Here is a 21,793-nt window from a genome sequence, read left to right on the forward strand (position 1 = left end):
GAACAAGAAGTGTTTTGAAGCAAAGCAAAATGGACGGCCTATTCCTACCTACTATAATGAGTTAGTGGCGATGTTCCAGGAGATTGATCAAAGGGTGGCCTCTCAGAATGATAATGTTGCAGCTGTAGTTCAAGAGACCTCAGCGATGTCCCGGATGCGTGTTCACATGTTTTTGAGTGGACTTGACCTAGAGTATGATCAGGTACGTGGAGAAATCCTGCGCAAGGAACCTAAATTCTCTTTGGAGCAGAGCTATGCTTACATTCGCAAGGTGCAATCAGAGAAACATGCAATGGGGCATTCGATACCTATAGAATCCTCTATTATGGATGTCCAACGCAAACCAGGTCCTCCTCCAGGCTTCTCACATCGTCCTCTAGGTAAACCAAATCCATATGCAAATAGAAATTACATTGTGTGTGGGGAACTAGGTCATAGCAAAGAGCGGTGCTATGAAGTGATTGGTTACCCTGATTGGTGGGACTTCACCAAGAAACCACGAAAGAATCTGGGCAAGGCCGCCATTGCTACTACAGAGGAACAGCGTCTAGACAATGCCTCCGCTAATGTAGTGCAATCAGGTATGAAGGGTAAGGTTACTTTGAATAATACATGGATAATTGATACAGGTGCATCTGATCATATGACCAATGACCCTAATCTTGTGAAAAACCTTAGACATTCCCCTCAGGTTGTTGTCTCTACTGCTGATGGTACTCCAACTCCGGTCACCGAAGAAGGTTCTATTGTTTTATCTGATACATTAACCCTTGAATCTGTCTTAGTTGTGCCATCACTAGCTTATAATCTCCTGTCTGTTGGTCAAATTATTTTAGCTCTTGCATGTATTGTGACCTTCTATCCGTCTTTCTGTGTGTTTCAGGACATTCTGACTCGGCGAATCCTTAGTTATGGTGTTAGAAGGGGGAAATTATACTACCTGGATCTGACAGAGACTGGAGAGAACCAGAAGCATCTTTTGGGGCAAGCTGATCAGATCACTGGGGTAGAGAATGCGAAGGAAGCTATATGGTTATGGCATCGCCGTTTAGGTCATCTATCTTTTAGTTATCTTAAGAAGCTGCAACCTCATTTGTTTTCTGTTGTCAGTGATTTGGATTTCCATTGTGACATTTGTGAACTAGCCAAGAGCCACCGTGTTCCATATTCACCAAGTCTTAATAAAAGTCCTGTTCCTTTTATGAAAATTCACTCTGATGTCTGGGGTCCTGCGAAAATTCCTTCTCTTTCTGGAGCTCGATATTATGTAACGTTTATTGATCATTGTACTCACATGACATGGGTATCATTACTGAAGAATAAGAGTGATGTATTTGGCATGTTTACCGAATTTCACAAAATGGTGGCAACTCAGTATCAAAAATCTATTAGAGTGTTTCAGTCTGACAATGGTGGAGAGTTTGTGAATGGCCCTATGATTGAGTTTTGCTGGTCACATGGAATTCGTCATCAAACCTCTAATTCTTATACTCCTCAACAGAATGGTTTAGCAGAACGGAAGAACAGGCAATTGATGGAAGTTGTTCGTGCTTCCTTGTTTGGCATGAATGTACCTCGGTCCTATTGGGGAGAAGCAGTAAAATCAGCAGCATATCTTATCAACCGTACTCCTTCACGGGTGATTGAGTTTCAGAATCCTCATCAGAAGCTTCATACACTTTACCATCCCTTCTATGCCTAATTTGGAGCCCCGGCTGTTTGGGTGCACAACCTATGTTCATATTCCCAAGCCTCAACGCAGCAAGCTTGATCCCCGTGCCCGTAAGTGTATCTTTGTTGGTTATGCTGACTTTCAGAAGGGTTATCGATGTTATGATCCTCTTACTGGCACTATACATGTCTCTCTTGATGTTGCTTTTCGTGAATTCGAGCCTTACTACTCAGGGGGAGCTTCTCATTCTTCCCTTCAGGGGGAGAGAGGTTGTGAAGGGAATCCTCGTTCTCGTTCTATTATTGATTTTGATGTCTTTGAAGACTTGGAAAATTTGGAGGATAGATTTGAAGGTAGAAATTCAGAAACAGAAAAGCAGTTGCCGAACAGAGCATTGTAAATTCCGAAATAGACAATGCGACTGCCGAACAGAGCATTGTAAATTCTGAAATAGACAATGCGACTGCTGAATGAAGTGTTGCAAATTCCGAAACAGAAAATGCGACTGCCGAACGAAGTGTCGCGAATTCCGAAATAGAAAATGTAACTGCCGAACATAGTGTTGTGAATTCCGAGACAGAAGAGACAACTTTTTTGGATAGTTTGAATCAAAATCAAGACATATCTGAAGCTCACACACAAGATATTTCCCCTTCGGCATCACCAACTGAAGATCCCTGTCAGAATGATCCACCTCAGGTACCCCTAAACTGGGATACAAGCTTAAAAAGCCTATGGATTTGCATTGTGATAATACAGCTGCCATTGAGATTGTACATAATCCAGTCCAGCATGATAGAACAAAGCATGTGGAGGTTGACCGTCATTTTATTAAAGAAAATCTTGACAGAAAGATTATTCACTTTCCATTTGTAAACTCAGAGGAGCAATTAGCTGATGTTCTTACTAAAGGAGTGTCCAGGAAGGTATTTGACAGCTCAGTTGACAAGTTGGGCATCATAGATATCTATGCACCAACTTGAGGGGGAGTGTAGAATCGCTGTAAATCTGTATGTAATTAGGATTTTATTTAATGAGGATATTCCGTAATTATGGAAAGATTGTTTTCTATTAGAGTTAGACTACTCCTTTGTACTTGTATATATACCCTCATTGTGGGATGAATAGAATCATCAAATTAACCCTAAATTGAAGTATTCTTTTCTACTATCCCCTCCTCAACTTTTCTGAATTTCTCCCCTTCCCTCCTCATCTCTGCCCAATAACCCAGTTCTCTTGTTGCTCAGACTCAATACTCTCACCTCTCTTTGCACATCAGCGTGAGTCTTTCACTTCTCTCTACCAAGTCACTCTCTCCTCTTCTCAGCAATCTGCTCTCATTCTCTCAACTTTATTGAGGTATCACACTTCAACTTCTTTTCTATAATGAATTTTTTTGATGAAATTAGAATGTAATTTAGATTAAAACTTTGGTATTTTTCTAGATTTCTTGATGTAAGTAATCAAATCTATTGATTCCTAAAAGAAAGTACATTCATATTTTCTGAAAAATGATGTTGTTAATTGTTATGGGTGATATTCCAAGTTTGGTTGAGCAAGAACCTTCTAGTTATGTAAGAGTAGAGTTTCGTGAAATTGATGTTACAATAAATATTTACTTGTTTTAGTACATTTTTATATGCTAGATTAAAAATGGCAAGCAGCGGTAGAGGTGGAAATGATCCAGCATGGAAGTACGCAACTCCCGTCGAAGGAAATCAAAATGCTACAACATGTATATTTTGTTTTGCCACTTTTAAAAGTGGAGGAATTACAAGATTGAAGAGTCATTTATCAGGTTATGATCCTCACAAGAGTGTAAAGAAATGTGATAAGGTGCCACCAGAGATCAAAATAGAGGTGATAGCATGGATAAAGAGAAAAGATTCTATTAAGCAAGAAAAGGCAGCTGTTCAAGATGATATTAGAGAAGAACTCCGCAATGAATATCTTGGCAATCAAACAAGTCTGTACAATGACGATGACGACAATGATGATGATGATGATGGATTTCAGTATCCACCAGACACGCACCCTGCAGAACGACAAGATTATCGTGCTAAAAGGTGGTATGATGTTGTCCCTTTTAACAAAGCTGATTCTCCACATTTCCAAAACATGTTGACTGCAACTGGAAATCTAGGTAAATTATATTGTGTTTACATATTTCTTCATGGACAATTATGTTAAGTAGAATTTATATAATGAACATTCCTATAAAATAAATCATTTTCTTGTTTAGGTCCTGGTGTAAAGCTTCCTACCTCCTATGAAATTCAGACTCGTTACTTAGAGAATGAGTACACAGAAATGAAAAGGTATGTGGATACTCACAGAGAAACCTGGAAAATATATGGATGCACTATCATGTGTGATGGATGGACTAGCCCAACCAAAATGTCTATTCTAAATTTCATGGTGTATTCAAAAGGTTCAACTGTGTTTTTGAAGTCTGTAGATGCTTCACATATGAAAAGAAATGCTCAGTACATAGAACTGTTGTTAAATGAGATTATCCAAGATGTTGGACCAGAAAATGTTTTCCAGATTGTCACTGACAATGCATCAGCATTTAAAAAGGCCAGAAGGGAACTACATAAAAAATATCCGCTGTTCTGGATCTCGTGTGCTGCCCACTGCATCGATTTGATATTTGAAGATATCGAGAAGCAAGAGACTATTTCCACTGTCGTCAAATGGGCTCAAAGTGTAACTAACTACATCTACAATCATGGTTGGGTACTGGCTGAAATGAGGAGCATCATGAAGGGAGATTTGATTCAACCAGGTAAAACTCGATTTGCAACAAATCACATTGCCATCGACAGTATTTTGAAGAAGAAATCTGATTTGAGAAAATTGTTTACAAGTAGCGCATGGAATGAGAATGCAGCGAGCAGGACCAGAGATGGCAAAAGGATAGAAAAAAGAGTCCTCGATGGGACATTTTGGGATGGCATGGAAGCAGTCCATAAAATTTATAAGCCATTGTATGAGATTCTTCGAATTGTTGACACAGAAATTCAGCCAACCATGCCCATATTATATGTTGTTTCTCGTACATTCATTTCAGAAGTCGAAACTAACCATAGCAGCATCTGATATCTTAGGGAAATGTGAAAGTTGCAACTGTTAAGCTCAAGGTAGTGAACCGTATTTGAAGTGCAAGAACCTTAAATTAACTCAAGTCCTCGATGTCAGTTTCAAACACAACATATAATATGCGCATGGTTGGCTGAATTTCTGTGTCAACAATTCGAAGAATCTCATACAATGGCTTATAAATTTTATGGACTGCTTCCATGCCATCCCAAAATGTCCCATCGAAGACTCTTTTTTCTATCCTTTTGCCATCTCTGGTCCTGCTCGCTGCATTCTCATTCCATGCGCTACTTGTAAACAATTTTCTCAAATCAGATTTCTTCTTCAAAATACTGTTGATGGCAATGTGATTTGTCGCAAATCGAGTTTTACCCGGTCGAATCAAATCTCCCTTTGTGATGCTCCTCATTTCAGCCAGTACCCAACCATGATTGTAGATGTAGTTAGTTACACTTTGAGCCCATTTGACGACAGTGGAAACAGTCTCTTGCTTCCCGATATCTTCAAATATCAAATCGATGCAATGGGCAGCACACGGGATCCAGAACAACGGATATTTTTTCTGTAGTTCCCTTCCGGCCTTTTTAAATGCTGATGCATTGTCAGTGACAATCTGGAAAACATTTTCTGGTCCAACATCTTGGATAATCTCATCTAACAATAGTTCTATGTACTGAGCATTTTTTTTCATATGTGAAGCATCTACAGACTTCAAAAACACAGTTGAATCTTTTGAATACACCATGAAATTTAGAATAGACATTTTGGTTGGGCCAGTCCATCCATCACACATGATAGTGCATCCATATATTTTCCAGGTTTCTCTGCGAGTATCCACATACCTTTTCATTTCTGTGTACTCATTCTCTAAGTAACGAGTCTGAATTTCATAGGAGGTAGGAAGCTTTACACCAGGACCTAAACAAGAAAATGATTTATTTTATAGGAATGTTCATTATATAAATTCTACTTAACATAATTGTCCATGAAGAAATATGTAAACACAATATAATTTACCTAGATTTCCAGCTGTAGTCAACATGTTTTGGAAATGTGGAGAATCAGCTTTGTTAAAAGGGACAGCATCATATATGTGGTATTTGGACACCATTGTTGCCAATAGTTCTCTACCACCTTTTAGTAATGATTTAATTGTGCTTTGTTCTGATCGACTATCTTTTGATGGCATTGCTACTGGAGGCTCAGGAAATGTGTACCGATAGGTTTTTGATCAATCAACTTGTTGCGGTTGTTGACTGCTACTACCGCCTCTCGATTGTTTTAGAAATTGAAATCTTGCACTTCTACTAAACTGAGAGTTCTTATCACGATCTACGATTGATCGTCTTACTGCAGCACGATAATCTTGTCGTTCTGCAGGGTGCGTGTCTGGTGGATACTGAAATCCATCATCATCATCATCATTGTCATCATCGTCATTGTACAGACTTGTTTGATTGCCAAGATAATCATTACGGAGTTCTTCTCTAATATCATCTTGAACAGCTGCCTTTTCTTGCTTAATAGAATCTTTTCTCTTTATCCATGCTATCACCTCTGTTTTTATCTCCGGTGGCACCTTATCACATTTCTTTACACTCTTATGAGGATCATAACCTGATAAATGACTCTTCAATCTTGTAATTCCTCCACTTTTAAAAGTGGCAAAACAAAATATACATGTTGTACCATTTCGATTTCCTTCGACGGGAGTTGCGTACTTCCATGCTGGATCATTTCCACCTCTACCGCTGCTTGCCATTTTTAATCTAGCATATAAAAATGTACTAAAACAAGTAAATATTTATTGTAACATCAATTTCACGAAACTCTACTCTTACATAACTAGAAGGTTCTTGCTCAACCGAACTTGGAATATCACCCATAACAATTAACAACATCATTTTTCAGAAAATATGAATGTACTTTTTTTAGGAATCAATAGATTTGATTACTTACATCAAGAAATCTAGAAAAATACCGAAGTTTTAATCTAAATTACATTCTAATTTCATAAAAAAAAAATTCATTATAGAAAAGAAGTTGAACTGTGATACCTCAATAAAGTTGAGAGAATGAGAGCAGATTGCTGAGAAGAGGAGAGAGTGACTTGGTAGAGAGAGGTGAAAGACTCACGCTGATGTGCAAAAAGAGGTGAGAGTATTGAGTCTGAGAAACAAGACAACTGGGTTATTGGGCAGAGATTATGAGGGAAGGGGAGAAATTCAGAAAAGATGAGGAGGGGATGACATAAAAGAGAAGAAAAGGTGAGGAGAAAAGGGAAGAAAAGATGAGGAGGGCCGACAGAAAAGAGAAGAAAGACAAGAGGAGAAAAGATGAGGAGAAAAGGAAAGAAAAGACAAAGAGGAGATGACAGAAAAGAGAAGAAAAGGTGGGGAGGGCCGGAGGGGACGACAGAAAAGAGGAGAAAATAGGAGAAAAATAGAGAATTTTCGGTTGCAGTTTGTTATATATATTATATATGTTTGATTTTTTTTTTAGAAGTACTATAACGTAGTCTATATATATAATCATTATTTTTTTCTCAAGATGTTGAGGTGTGCTGCAGCCCCCTCTCTGTCCGTGCCTGAGTAGCCTGCTCTGAGTCTCTTTATGCATGTTATTCACCTATTCCATTTGATAGTTACTTTAGCATTTGAACTTTTAGCTTCTTTATACTATTCAACTACAGACTATACACTCACAGTGTGAGTAATAATAATGCCTCTCAGGTGGAGGAACTCGCCAACTAACAATAGAGGACAAACTAAGCATCATCATCAACCAAGAAAGAGTAACTTTGACGACCAAATTATTATTCAAGTTTCCCACCAATAATTTCTATGGGAAATTGGTAGGAAATTTCCTTCCCTGATCAATTTGGGGCCCTTTGTATAGTTTTATAAACATTGCACTTAATAAAATAAAATCAATAAAAAAGATGAATTACATTTAACTATTTAACCGTCTGTAATTTGCTTCATATCATATATCACTTTCTATTTTTAATTATGTTGATCCACTAAAACAAGAGACAATTTCCAAAAAAAAATTTCAGGTTTAAGACATTGACTACACACACTAGGCCAATAACCTTAACATACAACACTTTCTACACAACGAAAAAAAAAAAATTGTTGTGTGATGTGGGAAAGTGAATCACACAACATGTTTACTAAACTTACGTTGTATAAGGTGGTTAAAATTCTGAATTTTTTTTAGAAGGTCATTGCACAACGGTTACAAGAATAATCTGTTGTGTGAATCAAAAAAAAAATGCGGTGGATTTCCCTCCTAGATGGACTCAAATTTGGATCCAAATTGTACCCTAGATGCCACTAAATTGTACAACAGTTTAGTTACTTATGTTGTAGGAGTGTACTTGCAAATCATCATACAATGGTTTTTAATGTGCCGTTGTGCAAGTGAGTGGCAAAATTTGGAGAAGTCTCCAAAATGACATTCATTCTCTCCCCAAAACGAGTAAATTTGGCTTCAATGGTTTGTTATGCTTGCAAGTTCCTACAACACAATGAACTATTTTTGTTGTGTGATTGAGAAATGTCTAACCTCAGCGCCAAAACTGAAATTTTGATTGCACAGGCGGGAAATTTCCATCTTTATTCCCTCAGCTTTGCTACACTTCAGACAACATATATAACTCTATACGTTGTCTGAATAATTAAAAAAAAAAAAAATTAATGCGTGGTGCCTTATACAACTCGAGGGCACCATTACACACACTTTCGTTTTTCAAGTCTAAGAGCAAAACCCGAGTCTTTCTTCACTTCGAGCAAAATCCCGAGCCTTAACATCTCTCACTCCCACTTTGGCCTTAGAGAGTTTTGTTGGATTGGGAATTTAGGGTTTTTTCAATTAACTGTTCAGCTCACTTTGCCTAGGCGAAGACGGAGGCTAGGTGGAAGACGGAGGTACAGTCCAATGATTTCGTCTTCATTCTCTCAAGTCTGATTGTCTCATCTAATTTCTGAAAACCCAAACCTCCTTAAAACCTTCAACCCAGTCTCTGCGACGATCGACGGCAGCGGCACGACGACCTCGTCTCGTTCTCGCAACGTCACTCTGTCAGTCACTCAATCTCGGTCTGTCCCTCTCTCAGATTCGATCTGATTTACCTTTTTGTTAAAAGATTGCTTGATAATTCGATTTGATTTACTTTTTCTCTGAAAAAGATAGCTTGATTTGATCTGCAAGCTTGAAATTTTATGTATTTGTTGCAGCTTTTGGTGGTGGAGCAGAAGAAAGAAAATAAAAAAATAAGAAGGGGTCGGGAAAGAGAGGAGAAAGAAGAGAATAGAGGGATGTTGAGAAAGATAGAGAAGAAAAGAAGAAGAAATAGGAAGAGGGAAGAAGAAGATGTTTATCTTCCGGAGGGTTGCTTTCTAAGGGAGAGGAGATCATAAACGAGAGAGAAGGAGAGAGACGAGTTTGTTTGAAGTTAAAAGGCAAGAACATGGTGTTGGGTTCAGTTTCTTTTTGGTGAGTGGCTTCTATTTTCCGGATTGTGTTTGTTTCTTTAGATTATGTTCTTGTTGGTTATTCTTTGATTAATATAGCATGTTATTGATTTGGGTTAGTTCAATTGTGCTAGTTTTCCATCTTATTCCTGAATTTCATAGAAGTTTGGGAACTGGGCAAAAATACTTGAGCTTTGTTTCAATTCTATTTTTATTCCGTTTAGGATTTGAGGTGAGTGACTTCCTTAATTACTTGATTTCATTGGGGAATTTTGGGTTTAATGCAGTTTTGGATTTTCCGTTTGGTTTTCTTACAATTTTTGCAGGTAATATATGAGAAATTTATGAATGCTATACGTGAAAGTTGGTGTCTACTAATATTGGTTCCAGGTAGTAATTCGGTCTCATCTGTTCTTTTTGTCTTCAAGTAATCAATTTGTATGAAATTTGATTGGGAAGCAAGTGCTTCAATCTCATAGTTTTTGTTTTTGTTTTTCATCACTATCAAGCAGAGTAGGTATTATTTGAGATTAGGATTAAAACTCTACTGCACCCAACAAGCAAAGGAGCATGCAGTGGTAAATCTTTTTCATTATTTCTAGGGATACTAGTGAATTACAGTGGTACTAGTAGTTGTATCAGTAATCTATTTTTTTTTTCCTGTATTGTTTTTGATTTGGTGCATAAGGGCAGCTTTGAGGTTTTCTTTCTTTGATCTCTTTAAGGTCAGAAAAGCCTCAATTTATTCCTTTTGTATTTGTTTGCTAACATTTTCTTTGAGCACATGCATATCTATAGTGTCGCTGGATTTAGCTTTTACATTTAACCATTTAAAAGAGCTGCTGGTATTTGCCTTCTTGCATTTTCAGTTGAAGCTTGTAGGAGAAACATCAAGTTCAATGGTTCAATTGCATGTTCAAAGGTGGAATCACATCTTGGTGATGTTTGTGTGCATATATATGTTAATTCCTTGATGGTCATTGCTTTCTTTTTTCAATTCTTTTGCCACTGGTTTTGTTAATCTCACTTGCCTTGATCAGAGTAGCTCTTTCAAGGTCTTTGTATTCCTTTCTTATAAAAAAAGGTCATTCAAACCATGAAGCATTGTTGACTTGTTGAGTTTCTGAAGCATGTTACCTTGCTATTTTTATTGAAGTTAATGTTGATAAAATTCAAGTTGTCTTGCTTTGTTGTCTTTGAGTAAAAATTAACCTGTTAGATTTCTTGTTGTGCTTCTAGAAATTTGAAAATTTAAGATCAAGCATTTTTGATAGCTACCAAAATAAAAGCATATATGAAGGAAAATATCATTGAACAAGTGGTTCAACTATTTGTGTTGTAGATGCTTAATCCTTTGCCGACCATTGTGAAGTGTAAGCTTGGCACTTTGGTAGGTTGCTCCATTGCAACCTGAAGGTCCTGGGTTTGAAGGGGGAGATAGCCTCTCCCAGATGGGGTCAACAGTCTCTAGGCTCTGCAATGGCTGGATTCCCATGCATATTGGGCTGTCTGTGTGAGTTGTGCTTGTTATTCTCTCTTTTGTCTTGTAACATCATGCATGTGATTTTAAGATGTTGCTCATTATTCTTTCTTTGCACGGTTTCATCATGCACTCCTTCTTGGCATAGACAAGGAAATTTAGCTATGAAGCTCCTGATATGTTATATATTTTTGCATTCCCAGAAAATAGACGAGAAGGCAATCAATGAGGTATTTCTGAAAGTCCTGGATAATTAGATCAAATGGTGCATATACCTGCGGATCTGGCTTGTATGGAATATGTCATTTCAGTAACCTAACGATTTCCTAAATTTATTGATGCCTAAATGCCTTTGCACCCTGCTAATTAATATGTATTTCCACAGCACAAGCAATTAATCGGGACATAAACTTTTTCTGGTGTCATTGTACTTTCTGATATGGGGTGAGGCTGCAAATGTCCACTTTCTTCCTGAATGCATTTGCTACATGTTTGACCATGTAAGGCTCCAACATTTCTAGTTAACTTTGCTTGCAGTTTGATCTGTTCAGTTTTTTCATAGTAGCTTTAAATATCTGGTTATTTATTTGTCTGCTAAATAGCCTCATTAACATTTTCTGTTATGGAGACTGAACTGAGCTAATTGCAAACGAGCTCCTTGTAATTTTTGATTGTTCTACTATACTAACAAATGTCTGGGATCATAAATCCAACTTCATCACAAAATCATTTGTCTGCAACATTGAAGAAATTTAAATATAGGATTTTTGGTTTATATCCAAAGTAATTTTGCAAGTTATAGTGGAATGATCTTTGTACTGAAGATGGTACTCTTAGAAAACTCTATTTTGTCAATATTTAACAACATTTCGCGGTTGAGGATGATATCTACATGATTTGTTTAGATTTTTTACGGCAAGTGGGAAATTGCTGGATATGCATGATGATACCGTTGCTTCTTTACTGTCAATTGTTTGTATTTTTTGATTGTGCGGAGACTTTTCTGAGAGATATTAGCAGTACATTTATTCAAACTTTTCATATCATTACTCATGAGATTTAACATCATCACTTATGGTTCTGCAGATGGCGAAGGAGTTAGATGCTATTCCTGCTGCTGGCTGCACAATAGAAAATGATTATGTGTCCTTCCTCAAGCAGATTGTTTATCCTATGCATGAAACATTGGCAGCGGTCTGTGCATCTCCATTTGATTTTTAGTGATTGCACATTTTATGCATCTAGTTGTATTTTCTGTCCAAGTATAAATTAAATGTTCAAGTGTGCCAACTTTCTTGGATGCCTTCTCAGTGGTATTATTTGGTCTTTTACTTGTTTTTTTATATCTTGAACAAGATCACACTTCTCTGAAAAGGTGTGATAAAAGCTTACTAGATCTTGCTTTATTTATTTATAATTTTTTTATGGGTACGATTCTGGAGATCATAGTGGTGTCATTACATAAGATTCTACGACACCTTGGTTATCTTAAGTTGACTGGTCTGGATCTATATGAATTTATGGCTTCTTGATCAAATCAGCATGATTTTCATTTTCACCCAAAATAAATAAAAGAAAAAGAAGAAACAAGAAAGTAAGTCTTACTTTTTTAGGTTGCTCTTCAAGTCATTGAGGTAACAATTCAATATCTCAACTTCTGTGGTCTTTTGCTGTTGAACATTGCTGGAAATATTAGGAGTGTCTATTTGTGCGGTACTTATAGATTTGAAATGTTGAACGCATGGGTGGTATTTTCGGCATTATGGTATCACTTATTATTGTTAAGTAGTCACATAGTCTGGCTGATATATACTCCAATGTGGGAAAGGGAGTAACAGTGGTTGCTTTGTGGGCATTACTAATATGGTGACTTCTTTCTGATGCTTCTTTCATTTTTGATAAAGCTATCTTGTCACATAGTCTACCTGATGTGTACTCCATTTGATCTTGAGAATAACTTCTGCTTTGCTTTAACCTTGCATGTAGGAAGCTGCTAGAAACAATAATGGGAAAGCTGCGCATTTCAGCGTGGCGGAATTATGACGACTTCAATGAATACTTTTGCTTTGTTTTCTTGTCATTCAATTATGGATGAACAATGTGATTCCTTCTTTTTGGTGTGTGAAGTGTCTGTGGAATATGCAGGTCACCTGCTTGTTTAGTTGAGCTAAGAGATTGGATGAAGATTGTGGAATCGTAAGTCGCTTGTATTGATCATACATATTAGGTTGTTGCTGAAGGAAAGCATCATTTTTGTGCTTCTCTGCTGGTCCAATATTCATGCACTGTGTGGCATGTTTTGTAACAAATAGTTTGTATTTGTATCAGCTTTTGATGTCCCAGGAAGATGGGCATGCATTTGAATGCTTTTCTTCTTTTAATGTTGGCTTGAATGATTGGGAAATCCTCCCTTTTAACGTTTGAATGCTTTTTATCAAATAGTATGAGTTGGATTACTCTTTATTCATAGATTCCAGTGTCTTTTATTTACAATTAATCACTATTCATTAGGATAAAATGGAGCATTATTATCAATGCACAAAATCCAGAAAAGACGATCATACAACAGAATTTCTAATGTTAATAACATTGTCTGAAGTAACAATTTGGATGTTCACACAATGAATCCTTATATAACCATGCAACGGTTCTAACAAACTTACGTTGTCTTATTTACAATCACACAACTGTAATAACTAGAATGCGTTATCTAAAACTAACACACAACAATAAAATTTCCAAAAGTGAAGTGTGAGGATAATTCATACAACAGATAAAATAAAATGCAGTTGTCTGATTTCCTTTCATACAACGGCTCGGAAACAACTTTCGTTGTGTGAATGATGCCAATGACATGTGAAGCATGACTGCGCGGCAACTGTGGCTGCCATCTGCCGAGAGAAGGCACAACGGTTTTAACCAAATAAGTGTTGACTGTTTGTTATTCACACAACGGGTTTCCACCGTTGTGTGATTTTTAATCACACAACGCTCCGATACACAACGGAAATCGTCCAAATCACACAACGAATTTGGTCCGTTGTCTGTTCACTTTTTTGGCCTAGTGACAGTAGCTTCATTATTCCTCACTTTTTCAAGATGCATAGCCAAAATTTAATACTCCGTACTCTGCACTCTCTTCTCATCATGTCATCCATATATGGTTCCTTGACTTCCTTCTGCAATGTCATTTGGCCTCATTTGAATAATTGAACCTTTATGGCTTTGTCTTCTTTCTATTATTCAACTACAGAGTTACAAACTATATACAAAGTTACAGAAATAGTCACAGACTACACAGTACCAAATCTCTCCTCACACAGATTTGCATTTAGACTTTTAGAGAATTACTTCTCACCCAAAATCGCCTTGAGGGTATTTATCCAATTCTCCTCACCTAGATTCGCCTTGAGGGAATTTTTTTCCTCACCTAGATTCACCTTGAGGGGATTTTTTACTCACCTAGATTCACCTTGAGGGGATTTCTCCTCACTCAAATTTGCCTTTAGGAAATCTCTCTTCACACAGATTTTCATTTAGAGAATTACTGAGTTTTTTTTTTTTTTTTACCTCAAATTTTACAGATATTTCCTCACTTTATCGGGATATATCGCAAATATCTAATATATCGGGGATATTGGACGATGTCAGAGAAATTTCGCAGAAACGGTGACAGATAAGATATTTACCCCCCTAGATATATCGTTCCGTCGAAAAAAGGAGATATCAGAGGATATATCGGAAATATCGCAGAGATTTAGAACCTTGAGTGTACCTAAGAAATATCCTCGATTCCCAACCAAAACAAAAGAAAAAATCACACAAAGACTCATCACCTTGCACCAATTGTTAAAAGAAGCAATGAAAATTGACAATAATTACGGTTTCATGACAATACTATTACTTGGACCATTTTTCTTTCAAACACAAACAATAGAATCTAAGTAGATATAAATTGATGAACGAGAGAGAGAGATATATATAATTTGGAGTAACAGCCTTGCAAATGGGCATCATGGCCTCCATTTCTCGAAATCAAAGAGACCTAAGTAAACCCAGTCAATTCAAATCAAACAAAGAACAATATCAGTGTCCCTAACAATCACAAACAAATGAATACTTAGATCTTGAACAAAATCTTTTAGAGACTCTAAAAAGAAATAAAAATCTGCAAACCCAGAGTACCTGATGCCGGTTGTGTTCGGTTCCTCCGTCGCCTGCGTTTGGTGCTCGAAGTAGCACCAATCGAGAAGGATAGACTCCATGGAGGACGGTTGCCAGTTGGGGTTCGGATCTTGAAGCAAGGACATGGTGCCATTAGACGAGAAGCACCGGCAGAGGCAATGGAGCCGGTGAGGGGACGAAGGCCGTTAACGAGGGAGAGACAGTAGCTATGGAAAGAGAGCAGGAGAGGAAGGAGGAGAGCGCTAGGGTTTCAGGGAAGAGCGAGAGAGAAAGAGCTGAACCTGGAGAACGAGCTCAGGTCGGAGAATGACCTCGTGGATAGATCGGAGAAGGAGCTGAGGTCGGGGGCGAGGGTCTGGTTGGAGAAGAAGTTGAGGTCCCCGGGGGGGGGGAGGGATCAGGTTGGAGATGCTAGAGTCAAAGTGATAGACAGAGATAGAGAGAGAGTTGGGGAGTTGGGCCTCCGAGAGAAGTGAGAGAGGTTGAATCGATCTAAACATTTATTTTTTCTTTCCCAAAATAAAACGATGAGTTTTGTGAAAAGCTAGGAGTTTAAATTTTTGCCAAAAAATGGGCGAGCAAAGTCGAAAGAGGGAGTCAAAAAAATTGAGTTTTGCTTAAGTGTGGAACTCAGACAACATAAATTCATAGTCATTGTCTAAACTAGAGTCACACAACAGATTAAAACATCAACAAATAACTGTTGTCAAAAACCATTGTCTAAAGGAGACTTGCACAACAGAACAAAGTAGCACTAAATAATTGTTGTCTGAGTAAAATCAATCAGACAACATCAAAAATCAACCATTGTCTAAATACAAATTGCACAACAGTAAAGTATAAATAGATAACTATTGTCTGTTGCCATTGTCTGAAAGAGAGTTACACAACATAATAAAGCACAAAAAAACAACTGTTGTCTGAATTAGATTAGTCAGACAACATCAAAATACCACAATTGTCTAAATAGTAATTGCACAACAGTCAATGTAATAACTGTTGTCTGAAATAACTCACTCAGACAACATCAAAATATAACCATTGTCTGAATGACAATTGAACAACAGCAATGTAATAACTGTTGACTGAATCGAAAATTTAGACAACAGAATAATTCTTGCTATTGTTGGAAGTGTGTCATCTGATTCATTTTTTGTCATAGTGATGAATAACTGATTTCGAGAATTAAAATTAAATTAACGATAATAATAATATGACCCTTAAAAACAATAATGCGTCGAAAGCTCAAAATCATATTGGAACGAGCTAAAACGTCATAGGCTACGTCAATTCGATAACTATTACAACCTGTCAAAAATTGGGGTCGATCCAATGTCAAATCTTCCCAAATTAAAACCCGAATTTCTAAAACATTAGAAATTTCGATCGTTTTCAAAATGTGTATCAATCAATACAAAATTCATATCAACATGTCTATAACGCTACGTATGCTCTACCTAACGAACCAAAACAGAAGGTCTAAAGTGGTCAGACGCGCCCACACACGCTGCCACAAGAGGTGGCTCGTGGAGTTTGTCTAAAGTGGTCGGACGCTCCCACAAGCGCCACCACAAGTGGATGTGCGTAAATGCCTTTCTGGATATTCCTCAATGTCCCGCCTATTTATAGAACATGAGAAGCAGATGAGTGGAGCCTCGCCACCTCCGACCCCAAATTGGGTCAAGCTCCATACACCAAAACTTTCATCACAACAATCCCAACAACTTCTCTAACTACGACATTGACCAATTTTGAGTGTATAATTAGAAATTACCTCAAATACCCGAAATCCCAAATTTTTTTTCTCTACACTTCGATTCTCTCTTCTCCAATCAAATTGGGGCAAAAGATGTATGCTACAATGATTAGTGCATCAAGGGCTTCAAAACCTGGTTGTTGGTGTCGCTAGAAGTTGCAAGAAAACAGTGATTGAACATGGTGGCCGAACTAGAGTTTTTCTTTGATTCTCTCCCCCAGTTGCAATCAGAGCTCATGGTGGCTGGAGGCTTCCGCCGGGGAGAGGTGCGCCAAACGCAACTGGTCCGGCACCCAGGGATGGCTGGACGGTGGCGAAACCCAGAGGGTCATGAATCCAGGTCGGGTTTTAAACCAAGTCTAGGACAGAGTGTTTGGGATCAAAATTTCATCCGGAAATAGAAACTTCCAAAATGGCAAGTTTCTAAATGCCAACTTGCTATTTATATCAGGTTTCCTTAAATAGTAACTCAAGATTTTCAAATCGTAACTTTCTCATAATAATTCCGATTTTCGCGTGTCCACGAACTTGGTTTAACTTGCTCTACAACTTTTTAGAAGGAAGTTTCCATAAAAACTAAGCCAAACAAAAAGTCAACTTTTGAAACCCCTAAAAAGTCTAAAACAAAAGTAAGAAGTAAAAATAGTTATCGTTTACCGTCCAAATGACCAGTAAAATGGTAAATCTAGATACGAGGCGTAATAATAACTTCCGTTGGAACAAGCATGCCTCTTGGAGTCTCAACTAAACCAAGAGATTTAGCAGTAAATTTAGTTGGGAACTCAGGCACTCTTAAGCATTACCTCCTTTGCCAAGTCATCTTGATTCACATTAAGCAGATGCTTTGGTTTCTTTGGAGAACAGTACAAGGATTCAGGCTTGCTTCTCTTCAAATCCTTTGGTGCATCTTCAAATGGGATCAGAGCAAGAGAGCCATCACCACTGGTGGAGCTGCTATCAATTCCGAGCTTCTGATGATAACCGGTTTCTGCGGCTTATTGCCATCAACAAAGCCAAATAGGTTTCATGCTATAGAAGGCAGTATTGGTGTTTAAATGCCTTGAAATTTAGAAGTCCCATTCACAAACCTGTTCTCTACAAAACCCACAAACGACTTTGGAAGTTGTAGCCTCTGCACCTCAGACGCTTCCACACTTTTGTTCAGTGATTTATGCACTGCTTGACAAACTCCCTCTACATGGTAAATCAGATTGCACTTCCTACATTTTCCGATCAGATTTTCATAAAAGAAAGAGATCTCTTCAACAACCCCAGCAGCTAACTTTAGAGTTTTCTTAGGAACGAAAGGCTTGGAGATTTCGTGGCCAACATGGACTCGTACCTTACCAGTTGAATCAAGCAATTTTTGATCAATGTCTTGATACATATCAGCGATGGATGCAACATTCCTAATCATTTTCTTATCTTCCAAGGCTGGTGGAATATTGCTTATGCGCACTTAGAAATATAGGGTTTCCATCATCACAGATTAGAGCTAACCAAGGCCGTCATAAGCCTGCAGCATGACATGGGCCTTGTTGAAGCACCATGGACCACCTTTGAGGACCTTGTTCCGTTCCTAGAGCAAGTCAAACATGAAGACATATCAATCTGGGTTCTTGCGACTTAAAACCATAATCAACCACCCATATATGTCGAAAATGGTGTTGCAGTTCAGGTTGAATCAAAGTAAACACTATTTAACCCAACTGGAAATGACACCTCGATAGAGACTTTGAGTGCAGATGAGATAACTAACAACATGGTAGGCCATTCTAAAGATGAAGTTCAAGTTGATGATACACAACCTTTGGGATCAGTGTCATGCAAGCATTAATGATACTACAAAACTTTTTGTTGTAATACAAAAAAGCAACACCATGACTTTTTGGCACATCGCCGCACTGTGAACAATTAAAGATGAAATTCAACTAATATTTTTGAAAAGGACAATGGGGCTAGAGAACGCACTCCATGTGCTGTGGTCTGTCTCATCTGCACTGTCATATATTCTTGTGCTTGTCCAAGGCTCAAAGGCCAGGGTCAGAGGTTTACATTTTTCTTCCCTCTCAATTAAAAGGGAAGGCTGCATCTAGGATTGATCTGTGACTGGTAGGAGTAATCGGAGTGGGGGACGATTTAAGTCGAATCGGATTGGGGTTGATCCAAGACGGTAGGTTTGGGCAAGCAATAGAGCCACTTTGGGTTGGTAGTGGTTTGGAGGAGTGCGATGATCCAAGCCTGACCAATTTGGTTTTTCAATCTTGATATAGGCAATGCGGGTTTAGGTTTGGGTTGGTGGGTGGTATCAGATTGTGGAGCATAATTTAGCTCTGAAGATGATCATTTTGGCCCTAAAGTGGGCCCCATCGTCGGAGTTAACATCCACTTTGGACTGAACGAGTAAAATTGCACACGGCTGATGAGATTAGAAAGTTTAGAAGTGTTACTGATTAAATTAAAACAACAAGGACTAACATGATGTTGGATCCAAACCTCAAGGGGATAAACTAAATTTAGTCCAAATTTAAAACTTCTAAGGTGGACGTGGACGTCAAGGCTGATGCTCTAATAGTGCTTGGAGTCGGCAAAAGTGTTGAAGTGCAGCCCAAGCCTAACCATTGGAGCCCAGACCTAATTGAGATAAGCTCCAGCCCAAAAAATTGGAAAAAATTCTAACCCTAATCCAGACCAAAGCCTAACCCAATGCCCAAGGGGAAACCCTACGACCAAAAGCCACACACACGATGGCTTCAACGCCACTTCCACGTAGCAGTTTCGACGGCTAGACTGGCCAGCCAGCCACCTCTGCGTAGCCTCGTCTATTTTCGTCATCGTTGCGGCACCAACCTCTACCACAAAGGTGATAGGAGTACAAAGTGCGACGATATTAATGACTATATGCCTCATTTTAGCCTTGTTTCTCCCTTAGTTTCGTGTTTTGAGTTATTAAGTAGTTTTCAGAGTCTTCTAGAGTGTTTGGCGTGAAATAGGCAGAAAATGCAAAATTCATGAAAAATCCTAGCTGGATCAGAATTCCTCACTGTCAACGTTCTTGCGGTCTTTACATTTTAATTCCCTCTATTTTCTATAAAACATTCTGATATTCTCCTTCTTGTTGTAGGAAACCTTGCCTAGTGGAACTCTTGGAAACAACAATGATGGAATCAGAAAATAAAGCATTTAAAATGTTTGACCAAGCAATGAAGAAGGGAAATAAAGGAGAAAGACGTTTTTCAGTTGGGGAATAAAGGAGAAAGATGTTTCAACTGGAAAATAAATAAGAGAAAGACGTTTCAGCTTGTTAAAAGACCCCATTATGAGAGGAATTAAGGCCATAAATGAGACGTTTCAGTTGGGAAATTAAAGGAATTATGATGCAATCCCATCCGTCCAAATGATGAAGGGTATGATCGACAAAAGCCAACCAATGCTCCCCTATAAATAGGCAACGTCCAGACCAGAATTATCATCACTTCCTTACCTATCACTTCCTGACCAAAAACTATTCCAAGACTCTGCCCAATTCACTCCTCAAACCTCCATCACCTACAAGACCATGACCACCATCCTTCCATCAATCTACGAAGATCTTAGGCGCTGAGTTAAGGACGCTCCACCACAATAGCAGAGACGAGTTCATCACCTTGTTGCTAAGTCGCTGAGGAAAGCTTCAAAGTGTAACTATGACTCTACTTACAATTTTTGTTTCGGTTTTGTGTGTTTGGATTTGCGACTTGTGTAATTGGAGATATGAAATTTTCAGAATATTTTTATTAATATTTTTGTGATTTTCAGTTTATTATTGAGTTAATTTCGAGAATTCTTTTATGATGCATGTTACAATCTTGTGCCCTTTTACATGTTTAGGTAATTTTCAGAGTTAGGTTAATAAGTTTGCATGCTAGAATATCGGTGAGAGTTCTTATGTGTTTGTTTAATTTGCCAAGAGTAATTGTTATTTGTTAAGACACTAAGTTAAACAAGTAGCAATTAGTTCTAAAAAGTGGTAAAAACCATGTTCAATGGTTAAACGATTTTGGAAATTACGTGTTAAATTCTATGTGTAATGGTTAATTTGCACGTGTGAGTTGATTTGAGAGTTAGATAATACTACTAGTTAAGAGAATTACGCTAAGTGTTTTTGAAAATTAGTAGTATTGGGCTTGGTAAGGACTTTTCTTATCCAAGCATACATTAGAACGAATTAGATAAATGGATTGATCTGCTAAGGCCTTTCATTTGGGCTCTTATCTATTCTTTTAAGATAGGCACATTTTTGTAGCATGTTAAAATGGATTTTCTATTTTTACACTTAGTAATTTCCAAGTGGTATTGGTCTAGGTTAGCGAAGTCGATCATTGTATATAGTTTTATTTGTTTCGTTTTTATTTTAAGTTGATTAGGTCAAAACCACCATTTTATTCTTTTATTTATTAATTGACCTTTTTGTGTAGGTGTACCCTACAATCCCCAGACTGAATGATCCCTGCTTATCCTATATTGACAACTACATTTTGCAGAGTTAAATTGTGAGGCTATTTTAGCTGCATCAAAAGGCACCACCGGTACCTCTCAGCCCCGTCAACAATACTAGCCACCTCCAATCCATGCAGAAGTCGTCTCCACCGCATAACACCACCATCAGCCCTCAGCCACCAGTCCCACCGTTCGACTCCGCTCTCAATCCATTCCACGCCAGCCTCCCAGAGCCGACCACCGAACCCGATCCCTGCCGGATCTAGAATACTCAATCACGTACATCACGACTACAAGCAGACGGAAAAACATTGCCCTTGTCTAGGGCCAAACCATAATCACCATCAGAATTACACTAGCTTGCCCCCAAAAATAGCAGCAGAAAAGGGGAAGAAGAGTAGGCTTAGGCCTACAGCAAAGGAGAAGAAAGCGAGACTCTAGCCTGACGGTGACGTTCCCAAACCCTAGCAGAGCTAGGATTTAATCTTCATCGAATAAAACAAGGTAAAGTTATTTAGGTAGACTCTTTTGATAGCCCCATAAAAGTGGGTCGTTACGTGCATTTGACTGAAATATGAATGAGTTGATAATTCTCCTCATAAAAGAATTAGTAAACATTAGTAAACCAAAAACCTCTCTCT

At 38.1% G+C, this 21,793-nt stretch overlaps 2 protein-coding genes and 2 long non-coding RNA genes across 6 annotated transcripts; 3 read left to right on the forward strand and 1 right to left on the reverse strand.

Moving 5' to 3' along the window:
* The first annotated feature begins 3,325 nt into the window (after window positions 1-3,325).
* Window positions 3,326-4,774, forward strand: LOC112199142. The gene is made up of 2 exons (XM_040518726.1): window positions 3,326-3,815; window positions 3,915-4,774. The coding sequence occupies exons 1-2, from the start codon at window positions 3,326-3,328 to the stop codon at window positions 4,772-4,774; spliced, it is 1,350 nt and encodes a 449-aa protein (XP_040374660.1).
* An 826-nt stretch (window positions 4,775-5,600) lies between these two features.
* LOC121052511 lies at window positions 5,601-7,040 on the reverse strand. Of its 2 annotated transcripts, XR_005809274.1 has the most exons (3): window positions 6,832-7,040; window positions 5,792-6,543; window positions 5,601-5,692 (listed from the first exon to the last, which is right to left on the reverse strand). XR_005809274.1 is itself a non-coding variant. In XM_040517712.1 (2 exons), exon 2 carries the CDS (start codon window positions 6,534-6,536, stop codon window positions 6,006-6,008), a length of 531 nt encoding a protein of 176 aa, XP_040373646.1. In that variant the 5' UTR covers window positions 6,537-6,543; window positions 6,832-7,040; the 3' UTR covers window positions 5,678-6,005. The 2 variants fall into 2 exon arrangements, 1 of the variants encoding a protein (XP_040373646.1); XM_040517712.1 differs by having other exon boundaries at window positions 5,678-6,543.
* Window positions 7,041-8,732: 1,692 nt separating this feature from the next.
* On the forward strand, window positions 8,733-10,670 carry LOC121052431. 2 transcript variants are annotated; one of them, XR_005809057.1, is made up of 4 exons: window positions 8,733-8,877; window positions 9,016-9,274; window positions 10,122-10,174; window positions 10,647-10,670. It is a non-coding gene; the product is annotated as an uncharacterized LOC121052431 (long non-coding RNA). The 2 variants fall into 2 exon arrangements; XR_005809056.1 differs by lacking the exon at window positions 10,647-10,670 and having other exon boundaries at window positions 10,122-10,247.
* A 9-nt stretch (window positions 10,671-10,679) lies between these two features.
* On the forward strand, window positions 10,680-12,803 carry LOC121052430. Its single transcript, XR_005809055.1, has 5 exons — window positions 10,680-10,765; window positions 10,936-11,022; window positions 11,118-11,232; window positions 11,819-11,926; window positions 12,719-12,803. It is a non-coding gene; the product is annotated as an uncharacterized LOC121052430 (long non-coding RNA).
* Window positions 12,804-21,793: the final 8,990 nt, after the last annotated feature.

The sequence above is a fragment of the Rosa chinensis genome, chromosome 4 (assembly GCF_002994745.2).
Source record: "Rosa chinensis cultivar Old Blush chromosome 4, RchiOBHm-V2, whole genome shotgun sequence".
NCBI lineage: Eukaryota > Viridiplantae > Streptophyta > Magnoliopsida > Rosales > Rosaceae > Rosa > Rosa chinensis.

Coding starts and splice junctions, on each gene's coding strand:
- LOC112199142 (XM_040518726.1), top strand. CDS start 3,326: ATGGCAAGCAGCGGTAGAGGTGGAAATGATCCAGCATGGAAGTACGCA. Junction 3,816..3,914: donor GACTGCAACTGGAAATCTAG/GTAAATTATATT, acceptor TTTCTTGTTTAG/GTCCTGGTGTAAAGCTTCCT.
- LOC121052511 (XM_040517712.1), bottom strand. CDS start 6,536: ATGGCAAGCAGCGGTAGAGGTGGAAATGATCCAGCATGGAAGTACGCA.